Raw genomic sequence first — 12,149 nt, 5'->3', positions numbered from 1 at the left:
GGATTAAGGACCCAGTGTTGTCTCTGTGAGGACACAGGTTTGATCCCTTGCTTTGCTCTGTGGGTTAAGAATTTGGCATTGCCACAAGCTGTGGCATAGGTGGCAGATGTGGCTCAGATCCAGTGTTGCCAAGGCTGTGGTGTGTAGGCCCCAGCTGCAGCTCTAATTTGCCCCCTGACTCAGGGAACTTCCATATGCTGCAGGTGTAGTCATAAACAAACAAAAATAAGAAAGAAAAGAAGTAATCAGATGTCTTCCCACAGGCACTTCATGATGATGGGACCTTGCTTAAATCCTCAGTTTCCTTTCTTGCCACTTTCCCTCTTGAATGCTGCACCATTCGCCACATTGAACTTTCTTCACTTCCTGAAACGCACCTAGCTCTCCCATTCCAACAACCACAACTATTCTTTCCCCTCTGCTCCTCTATCCCTGAACCCTGTTCACCACCACGTGAGCACCCAGGCTTGGCATTCCCTTGTGTGTCATCTCATCTTCAACTTCTAGGGTGTCACCTAATGGCAGAATGCCTGTCAGGGAACCTCCTGACCCCAGAGGCACTGCAACCTCATAGTGAATTAGCCACTCACTGGTGCAAGTTTTGCCTTAGTAACAACTAATGAATAAAAGTTAATTCACCCTCTCCTGTGTTTCTAAATAGTAGATAGAAATTAACTTAATTTTTTACACAAATTCTGTCAATATTTGTTTTTATCTTAGCTTTTTAAAGAGCACTACTGATGGAGATATTAATTTTTGCATCTCAGAATTTTGATAAATATCGGAGTTGTTTTCCACACCTACAGTCCTTCAGGTTGTAGGTTTCAAGATTGCTTCATAAAGAAGAGTTATGAAATGAAATTGCAGCAACAAAGCTGGAGATGGTGGTATTTCTATATATTGCAATGTAATTCTAAGTTTTTATGTTACACAAAGGATCATATTCACAGGTGCTCACTTACTTTGGATAAATATTATCATTCAAGATAATTAAGACTATAAATAGCTCAGTAATTCCAAGATCACAAAAAGTAGCATTAGTAACTTTTTCTTCAGAATGCAGTTTCTTTAACTTCACATAAAGAAGTTTTAGGGGGCCATATACTGTTGCTCAAAATAACTAACTGGGAATTCAAATACAATTCTAATACTAAAAGTCTGCAGTTGCAGAAATGAAACATTAAAATTAAAGATATATAATATTACTGTATTATTATTTAATTAGAACTAAAAACATAAGGATACAGAAACTTAAAAAGAAAACAAAAATTTTAGGCTTAAAAAGAATAGTGTTCTTTCAGTTTTTTTTTGTTTTTGTTTTTTTTGTTTTTGTTTTTCCTTTTCTAGGGCCACTTCCCACAACATATGGAGATTCCCAGACTAGGGGTCTAATCAGAGCTGTAGCCGCCAGCCTACACCACAGCTCACAGCAATGCCGGCGGGATCCTTAACCCACTGAGCAAGGCCAGGGATCAAACCTGCAACCTCATGGTTTACTAGTTGGATTCGTTAACTACTGTGCCATGATGGGAACTCCCAGGAATAGTGTTCTTTTAGACTAAAGAAAACATATGCACAGTGACTTTCTTATTTCAGCCAATTAAAATTTTCCAAGAGTAGCTAAGCTTTGGAGGATGTTTTGAAAACTGAATGTGTTATATTTTCCTCTTCCACAAAATCAGGGTTTTCTGTGCCTTGTCTTCACTCCTTTTTTAACAATGCAAGGTTCTTTCCACATTCCCAATTTTCCTAGTAACTTCCTATCCTCTGGGACGGAACAAGCTCACCATCAAGATTCCTAGACATTTCACACACATTAGGATGGCTATCATCAAGAAAGCAGAAAAAAATCATAAGCGTTGGTGAAAATGTGGAGAAACTGGAACACTTGTGCACTGCTACTGGAAATGTAAAATGGTGCAGCCATTGTGCAAAATAAAATGGTGATGCCTCAAAATAGTAAACATAGGAATACAATATCATCCAGCAATTCTATTTTCAGGTATATACACAAAAAAAGTAAAAGAAGACTCAATAATGGTATACCCATGTTCACAATGGCATTATTTACAATATCCAAATGGTGGAAGCGATCCATGTGTCCACAAGCAGATGAATGGATAAGCAAAATATGGCATATGCATGCAAGAGAATATTACTCAGCCTTTAAAAAAAAAAAAAAGAAATTCTGACCCATGCTACAACATGGATGAACTTTGAAGGCTTTATATTAAGTAAGATAAGCCAGTCACAAAAGAGAAAGTAGAGTATTTGTTGCCGAGGGTGGTAGGAGGGAAAAACAGGGAATTAGAGTTTAATGGGCATAGAGTTTTAGTTCAGAAAAATGAACAAGTTGGATGGTGGTGATGGTTACATACCAATATGGGTGTACCTAATGCTACCAAACTGCACACTTAAAAATGTTAAAATGGTAAATTTTATGTTATGTATATTGTAACACAATAAAAAAATGGGAGAAAAGATTATTTAGGGAGTTCCCATCATGGCGCAGTGGTTAATGAATCTGACTAGGAACCGTGAGGTTGCGGGTTCGGTCCTTGGCCTTGCTCAGTGGGATAAGGATCCAGTGGTGAGCTGTGGTGTAGGTTGCAGACGCGGCTCGGATCCAGTGTTGCTGTGGCTGTGGTATAGGCCGGTGGCTACAGCTCCAATTAGACCCCTAGTCTGGGAACCTCCATATGCCGTGGGTGTGGCCCTAGAAAAGGCAAAAAGTCAAAAAAAAAAAAAAAAGAGATTATTTAGAACTTGGTATTTGATCTTAGGACTGTTATTATTTTAAAGGATAAACAAAAGGAGAAATCCCTACTTAAACAAACAAACAAAAAAAAGACTTTCAAGGGTGAAAAACCAGAGAGCTGCAAGAAAGAAATCTGAAGCTTTGAATCTTACCCCCTCTTATCTACCAACTACCCCCCAATACAAATGATTTGCAAGAATTAAAAGATAAAAGCCTCTAACTGGTTTGATGGCAAAGGCCTATTAATGCTCACCTAGTCTCCCCTCTTGTCCAACCCAAACTCTTTAGACAGGGACACAAATCCAAAACACCACCTATTATGTCAGTCATAGCCTTTCTTACTACTGATCCCCCAGTCAGCAAAGAATGTATACTCCCAGTCATGTCTATTCTTGGCCGATTTATTCCCCAAAAGAAAATGTTTAAAGGTACTTCTTCACACAGCTAGGGGCAATCTCTAAATTAATTATTAATACAAAACAAGGTAGAGTTGAATGGTTTAGAAACAGTTCATTTCAGGAAAAATAATATTCACCTTTCCTGGAAGATTTCTGTCCTACAAACAAGTTCTTCTGTAGGAGAAAAATGACCTGATAAACAGGTAGAAGGGAGAGACCCTGGCCGTGATGACTAAGCAAAGTCCAGCCAACTGCCCCTAGGCACTCCTCCCCCACCCATCTGCTTCTGTAAACTTGCTTCAGCATCTACTACCTTGCCTGACCTCACTCCGGTCCGGCAGCCAAGCATGGACCTGGAAGAGGTAGCCTATAAAAGCCCTGTGAAACCCATCTTCTGGGCCCAGACTCCAGAGAGCTATCTCCTCTGAGCCCGCCAGTGTAATAAACCTGAGTTCTCCAACTCTCCAAGTGCTGGCTTGATTTCTCGCCAGGTAAAAGAGCTGATGCACTGCAGCCACAGGGCTGTCGCTAGAGCGCTAGAGCTGATACACTGCGGCACAGGGCTGCTGGGCAGCAGCCGTAACACTTCTATATCATTTTTTATTAGATTCTACATATACATGAAATCATACGATATTTACCTTTTTCTGCCTGGCTTACTTCACTTAATATGATTGTCTGTAGGTCCATCTATGTTGCTACAAATGGCATTATTTCATTATTTTTTTATGGCTGAGTAAAAATTCCACTGTATATTATATACACCACATCTTCTTTATCCAATCATCCATCAATGGACACTTAGGTTGTTTCCACCTCTTGGCTATTGTGAATAGTTCTACCACGAACAGTGGGGTGCATGTATATTTCTGAGTTATGATTTTCTCCAGATAAATGCTCAGGAAGAGGATTGCTGGGTCACATGATAGTTCTATATTTAGTTTTGTAAGAAACCCCCATACTGTTTTCCATAGTGGTTGCACCAAGTTACATTCCCACCAACAGTGTAGGGGGGTTCCTTTTTCTCCATACCCTCTCCAGCATTTATTGTTTGTAAAGCTTTTGATGATAGCCATTCTGACTTGTGTGAGGTGATACCTCATTGCAGATTTGATTTGCATTTCTCTAATAGTTAGTGATGTTGAGTATCTTTTCATGTGCTTTTTGGCCATCTGTCTTCTTTGGAGAAAAATCTATTTAGATCTTCTGCCCATTTTTTTGATTGGGCTATTTGGGGATTTTTGATATAAAGTTGCAGGAGGTGTTTGTATATTTTGGAGATAAATCACATGTTGGTCACTTTGTAAAGATTTTCTCCCATTCTGTGTGTTGTCTTTACTTTTCTTTCTTTTTTTTTTTTTTGATTTCCTTTGATGTGCAAAAGATTTTAAGTTTAATTAGGTATCATTTGCCTTTTTTGTTTGTTTGTTTTTATTTTTATTACTCTAGGAGGTGGATCATAAAAGACATTTATGCCAAAGAGTGTTCTGTTTTCCTCCCAGAGTTTTATAGTGTCAGGGCTTATGTTTAGGTCTTTAATCCATTTTGAGTTTTTGTGTATAGTATTAGAGCATGTTCTAATTTAATCTTTTATACACAGCTGTCCAGTTTCCCAGTACCATTTTTGAAGATACTGTCTTTTCCATTGTATATTCTTGCCTTTGTTGTACATGCATATAACATTATGTATGTGTATGTTATATGTATATGTAATGTTACACAAAAATTAACTCAATAATTTGCCTCGAACATGGTAATTCAACTCCATACCCAGTTTTACAAATACTTACAATACAATAATCCTGAAATACTGATGATGATCTAGAGAAAGCAGGCCAACACGAGTCAGGAGCCAAATGGGAAAATCTTCTCAGCACAACTCCTCTCCAATCATAGAATGCACTCTCTGTTAGAAATATCAATGTAGTTTAAAAGAATATTTATCCAGGAAGAATACACACTGATCATGCTGCTTAGTGTTACCAAGCATAAAGTAAATCATCTTTACAGCCCCTCTATTGTGTATTAAAATCGTATCTAGCCATCTAATCATAGAAAGATGAAGAAGTGATAGCATTGCATGGAGAGAGGCTTCAATTAATGGGCTTCCTCATACAGTAAAGCTCTCAGGTTTTTATTGCATCAGAAAGCTAATAGATTCTTTCTTTTGGCTCTTCTCTTCAAGAATATTGACATCTTTTTTTTCTAAGGGAGGCTTAAAGCAAAATCTTATTTGTGAATAGCACTTAGAAAAACAAAAGAAAACCTTCTCTCCTTGTTATATAAGTAATTTAAAAGAAAATTCAGAATTATTATGAAGGCACAAGTTTTGATATTGGGAAGTAAATGAAATTACTGAAAGTATTTAGGGTGAATAGGTTGAAAGAGCAAAAGGTTAGCTAGCTTATATCCACATAATTTTCTGTCTCATGGTAGTTGTTATGCGGGACTTCTGCACAAATTTCTTTTTAATGAAAAGGAGGAGATTTAAGACTTATTTGTCCACTTATTTCTCAGAAGTACTAAACATTTCAAAAAGGAAAAAACTTCATTTAACCCTGCCATCCAAATGAATCAAACTATTTTTACATTTTCAATCTTATTTCTAATACTTACTCATAAATACATATTCTTTCCTAAAACTTTCAACTTAAGAGAATCCTCCATGGATCAGTTAATTTCATGTAAGTTTAAAGAAAACTCAGAAGTAATACAGTCTCTGATATCATTGCTTCAATTTATTTATAGGGTGATAAGTTAAGTGTCCTACATACAGGGAGGTAGAGTAGTAAAATAAAATAATAAAAATGTGATATTACCTCAGAGACATCCTAATTAATACACTTACACGCACACACACACTCACATTCACATATTCTACCCCATTTTAATTTTACATGTATTTCCTCCATTTCAGCCCAGGAGTCTCTGCCCAGCATCAAAAAGGAAAAAAAAAAAATCTCTAGAAGAGGCAATATAACAAATTACATATTTCAATTGTTATGCAATATGAATAAATGAATTTCTTTGGTGAACCAGAGATTGGCACTTGGCATCTGCCTCTACACGGATTGAATCACGAGCCCTTGCAGCTGCTGACCTTCAACACCCCCTGAAAGGAGTTCAAGGTGGAGAAAAGGAGTGAGGCACTCTGTGCTCTGGGAAACCTGGAAGAACAGATCTTCAGATAGACATTTTCAGGAGATTTTATGAGTCCAATTCCTGCATCTCCTTGTATCTAGAAAATCACTAAAATCCTTCATGGTGACCTCTGTGCCTCATGACTAGCAGTAACTGATAGGTTCCCAGGAGGATGGAAAGACCCTCACCAAATGTGGCTGTTCACACCTTGGAGACCTGCTGTGGACACCCTTTCCCAGAATCTGGATGCTCAAGTTGGGCCGCAAGAAACAATGGCCTGTGGGAAACAACTGCCTGCATAGACTAACCTCCTACAAGGATTCACTGCCCTCTGCCACGGGACTCGACCACCTACCCTCCCTTGACCTTCCCCTCCTTCTTCATCATTCCTGCCACAAGTTCCCGCCATGAACTCCAGCTGCAGATTCCTACCACAGAGCCTTTATGAGCCTAGCACCTCCTCACAGTCAGAGCTGGCACCATCTTGAACGCAGCCCGTGCCCTGCTGATGCCTTAATAAATCTCTTTTGCTTTACTAACTTGGCCTAGTGCATTCCTCCCTTGGCAAACCAAACAGTAACCTTCACAAGACTAGCAAAAACCTTCTGCAAAATGTGTGCTTGATCTCATGTACCTCCCCTTCACCAAAATCACATATACATTAACATCTTGTCCACCCTCCAACCACCACATCTATGGAGTGGCTTTTCAGAGCTATCTTAAATGCAGCCTCCCAGGGTATAGTCCTAAATTTGCCCCCAAATAAAACTCACAGCTCTCACACTTTTTTCAGTTGACATTTTAATGGCAGAAAATGCCACTAATAGGGAGATCACAGAGAATCTGAAAGTACTAGTATCTGAGACAAGGTTAGCAAAGGAAAGGCCAGGCACATCATACTTTATGTGGGCAATTTAATAAACCCGGGGTATGTAAAAGGACAGCATAAGAGTCATTAAAATGTGTAAGTACCCTTGTAGCTGATGAAGATTTTTTGACTAATCTGAAGCATTTGTCAATTCACTAGCACGTATCCCTGTCCCAGCCTCTTCCCTTAGTGAACTTCTACAGTAAGTGTTCCAACCATGTTAGATAAGGGAATGTCTCCTTTCAATCTCCTTTATGAATGTATAAACTCTTCCAGGGCAAGGACAACCCTTACCTGGAAGTGCTGTGTGATTCTGGTTCATTAGCAATGTGACTAAAGGAGTTATGTAAACACTGGTGAACCAGAATTAGTCTCACCATGAGGTTAAACCTCACAGGCCAGGGCGTTCCCGTCGTGGCTCAGTGGTTAGCAAATCCGACTAGGAACCATGAGGTTGCAGGTTAGATCCCTGGCTTTGCTCAGTGGGTTAAAGATCCGGCGTTGCCATGAGCTGTGGTGTAGGTCACAGACGCAGCTCAGATCCCGCGTTGCTGTGGCTCTGGCTTAGGCCAGTGGCTACAGCTCCGATTAAACCCCTAGCCTGGGAACCTCCCATATGCCACGGGAGCGGCCCAAGAAATGGCAAAAAGACAAAAAAAAAACAAAAAAAAAAACAAAAACAAAAACAAAAAACCCTCACAGGCCAAAGGGAATCTCCCTGATCCCTGAAAAGCGCAACCCCAAATGAAACTAAACACTATTTGGCTTTTTTTTTTTTTTTCCCCAAGAGATTCCAGAGCATTTCAAATATTTCAAATATTTTATCTTGTTTACTCACAAAACAGACTCATGAATCCAGACGGCCCATACATTATCTTCTCCAATATGTAGGGATAACACTAGAAAATATAGCTATAACTTTTCCACTTCAGGAAGCAGTAAAGCCTCCACTAAAATCCTCAAGGCAATCATTCACACACTGATCTATGCTAATGACTCCTTCTCAGAAGCCAGGCAGAGAAGGTGACATGCAACAAATTCCAATTTATTCCACAAAGTCAGTCGAAAGTTACAAGCTGATAGTTTATAGAAGACCAAAGTCATACATCAGCCTAAATCTTCACAAGCCCTTTATGGAGCCAACAAGCTTCACGCATACTGCCACACAGAATGCCTGAATTTCAGGGGGTGTGTGTGTGTGTGTGTGTGTACACACATATGTGTGTATGTGTGAGAGAGAGTAGGCTGGACACTGATAAGTGAAAAAAATAAGAAACCTTGTCAGTACTCCCAGTTTATCAGCCCGGCTAGACAGAATAAAATATTCTAAAATAAAACAAATCTGGGGAAAATGCAATAGCAAAATTTGGAAAGAAACCAAAATAGTCCCATCAGATTAATACGGAATTATTGGCTAAATAGCAGTTAACTTTGAACATAAAAAAAACTGTTAAATACCCACAGTGATGTCTTCCTGTCCTTGCATTCCTTCAATACTTAGACTCCTTGAAAACCTTCTGGTATACCTCTAGCTCATGTTATTCTGTTGTCTTCTTCACTGCTCCTCTCCCTATCTAGACTTGAAAGTCTTTCCCTTGCTTTGTTATCTCCATAATACTGAATATAGTGCTGGGTCCCAAGCACATACATTTAGGATATGCTCTTGGACTGACCTGGCCTTGAGTAAAAGACCCCTTAGCAAACTGTTAAGAGGGAAAGACCCCTATGCAATGCAACTGACATAAACATCTGAAAAAAAGGAAGAGTCTTAGAGTTCCCATCATGGTTCAGTGGTTAACGAATCCAACTAAGAACCGTGAGGTTGTGGGTCCGGTCGCTGGCCTTGCTCAGTGGGTTAAGGATCCGGCATTGCCGTGAGCTGTGGTGTAGGTCGCAGACGCAGCTCAGATCCTGCGTTGCTGTGGCTCTGGTGTAGGCTGGCGACTACAGCTCCAATTAGACCCCTAGCCTGGGAACCTCCATATGCCGCGGAAGCGGCCCAAGAAATGGCAAAAAGACAAAAAAAAAAAAAAAAAAAAAAAAAAAAAAAGAAGAGTCTCTAAAAAAGGGATTTTTTAAATTCTACTTTTTTTCTGGATCTAATATTTTTTACCAGGTCCTCTTCCCTCTCTTGATGTTCATCTTGATGTTTACAGTTCTTGGTAATAGTTTTTATACACCTATCAGTTGGGGGTAGCTTTTTATTTCACTTCCCATTTTCATTCAAATTTATGCAGTTAACAACGAACCAACACAGGTGAGAGATATTTATAAAATCTAATAAACATAATTATTTTAGAACCTTAAATTACTTAGATGACTCACAGAAAATAGATAAGATTGTATCCTGTGATATTGCCAAGAGAATGAGGAAAGAATGAAGTAAAAGAGGAAGAAAGAAAAATATTCAGCTAGTTAAGACATTCACCACTTTCCCATGACTCTGTAATACAGACAGCATTTCCTCCATACTACAAATCAATATATTTGTCCAAGCTGTTTGAAAATCAGCAAAAAAACCCTAAGACAATAGGTGTTCAAACTTTTCAAATACATTATTTCAGTCAACTAAGAAACCAAATGTTTGTAAGAAATAATCAAGCAGAGTTCCCATGGTGGCTCAGTGGAAATGAACCCAACTAGTACCCATGAAGACGCAGTTTCAATCCCTGGCCTTGCTAAGCGGGTTAAGGATCCAGTGTGGCCATGAGCTGTGGTGTAGATCGCAGATGAGACTCAGATCCCACGTTGCTGTGGTTATGGTGTAGGCCAGCATCTATAGCTCCAATTCGACCCCTAACCTGGGAACTTCCATATGCCACAGCTGTGGCCCTAAAAAGCAAAGAAAAGAAAAAAAGAAAGAAAGGAAGGGAGGGAGGGAAGGAAGGAAGGAAGGAAGGAAGGAAGGAAGGAAGGAAGGAAGGAAGGAAAGAAAGAAAGAAAGAAAGAAAGAAAGAAAGAAAGAAAGAAAGAAAGAAAGAAAGAAAGAAAGAAAGAAAGAAAAGAAAAGAAAAGAAAAGAAAAGAAGGAAAGAAAGATCTATGCCACTGCCTCCAGCAGGGCCAAAGAAGTCCAGATCCAAGTGCGATATGTCTTTATGAGGATGTGACAGAGCCCAAGACACTGCTGAGTTCAGTGGTCTTGTGTCCCTAGAGCCTCTTTTATGCCAAACTCATTCTGTTTCCCTTTTATCAATTCCCTGGTATCAATTAATTCTTTCAGTTAATTGCACATGCAGTTTTAATCTGTAGGTAATTATAATCAATTAATAGTGAGGAGACAGAATTAGCAGTTCTTAGTTTGATTATCTATATAATTAAAAGGGGTGGTAAACCAGAGTTGACAAATAGCATCTTAATCACTTGAATAATCAAACCCCAGAAGCTTGCTTGAGCAGCTGAATTCCATCTCTTGTATTAGTTCAAATTTTAGAATCAATGACTGAAATGTCCACTTAGATAAATTTATATTGTTAATATAGTCACAAAAGGAGTTTCTGCATGGCTCAGTGGATTAAGGATCTGGCGTTGTCATTGCTGTGGCTCTGGTTACAGCTGTGGCATGGGTTCGGTCCCTGGACCGGGAACTTCGGCATGCCTCAGGCACAGCCCAAAAATATGAATAAGATGTACTCCAAATTACTTAAACTATTTACCTTCTTCTGTTTATAATGAACTGATTCCAAAAGGATTCAATAAAAATAAGGATTCAACAAACTAACAAATGTATCTACTGAATAGCAGTTAATATTCATAGTTCCACTCATGTTATAAAACATTTAAAAAATAAACTACTTTTGTGATAGGTTCTGTTTAATTTTTTTTTTTTTTTTTTTTTTTTTGCTTTTTAGGGCTGCACCCTCAGCATGTGTAAGTTCCCAGGCTAGGGATCAAACTGGAGCTACAGCTGCTGGCCTACACCACAGCTCACAGCAACGCTGGATCTCCAACCCATTGAGTGAGGCCAGGGATCAAACTCGCAACCTCATGGACACCAGCTGGAGTTGTTTCTGCTGCGCCACAATGGGAAATCCCTAACAATTTTATTTAAGCGTGTGCTGAGGGATAGCAAATAAAATATAGCTTTGATTGATTGATTGTTCTTGGCCATCTAATGGAAATAGTTGTCTGAAAATACAGACCAAACCCTGAGAGTGGATAATCTTAAGGTGGGAACTTCATTATGATGAGGATATAATATTACAGAACAGTGGCATCAATGTTGCATAATATCTTTCTGAATTGCCAAGTATTTCAACAAGTTTGGCAGATACTTCTAAGCTCATAGTAAATAAAAAATGTTCAGAAAAAATTATGATTTCTGGTTCAATCTTACACAGCTTGTTACCTTCGGCTCTGAGGCAGCCCCATTTATAACCCCATTAAAATACTCTAATGATTTTTTTAAAAGGTGAAAATCTCAAAGTCACACACACAAAAAAAACTATGCTTAACCATTCACCCATTTATAGTCAGGAAAAATAATTTTCATTAATTAGAATGATGGAAGTGAATTGAGGAAAGCCATCAGTGATCTTTACATAATAATAAACTTCTCCTAGTCCATCTGAGAGCCATTAGAAAGGGGCTTAATGCCTCCTGAGAAAAAATAAAGATAACAGAACAAAACTCATTTCTCTAAAATGTGGGCACTGCTTTTGGAGAACCACTTCCCTCTCCATTTATCCTCATCTATCACAATCCACTCGGACACTAGGACGCTAAGAAAACAAACAGGCAGGGAGTGACCCTGATGGTAGGACCAGGATGTGATTCAGTCCTATTTTAAGGAGAAATGTCTGTGCAAGGGGCGGGACAAGCAGGTCTTGATAACAATGTAGAATGGGGACTGTAATAGCTAAAAATAACAAAGGTCCCAATCTGACAGCCAAACTTCCAGTTCCCAGGAATTAAGCAGAGAAGAGGGCACTGACACCTGCCCATCCATTATGGAATTAGAAAAAGTGGCCCCCACACCCAAGTGA

The 12,149-nt window shown here is 39.1% G+C and overlaps 1 protein-coding gene across 5 annotated transcripts in view; it reads right to left on the bottom strand.

Moving 5' to 3' along the window:
* The window catches only part of IQCM (IQ motif containing M), a 605,776-nt gene that overhangs the window by 224,454 nt on the left and 369,173 nt on the right, over window positions 1-12,149 (bottom strand). For all 5 annotated transcript variants that reach the window (XM_084972727.1, XM_084972731.1, XM_084972730.1 and 2 more), the window contains one exon: window positions 4,947-5,062. In XM_084972727.1, the coding sequence (XP_084828853.1) occupies window positions 4,947-5,062 (116 nt within the window). The remainder of the gene's footprint in view (window positions 1-4,946; window positions 5,063-12,149) is intronic.

This window comes from Sus scrofa, chromosome 8 (assembly GCF_054392235.1).
Source record: "Sus scrofa isolate SSC_HxYL_T2T_F1_AM1 chromosome 8, Sscrofa_HxYL_maternal_Yorkshire_Landrace_v2.0, whole genome shotgun sequence".
Lineage (NCBI taxonomy): Eukaryota > Metazoa > Chordata > Mammalia > Artiodactyla > Suidae > Sus > Sus scrofa.
Note: the sequence above shows the minus strand (reverse complement) of the source record. Positions and strands in the feature narration are given on the sequence as shown.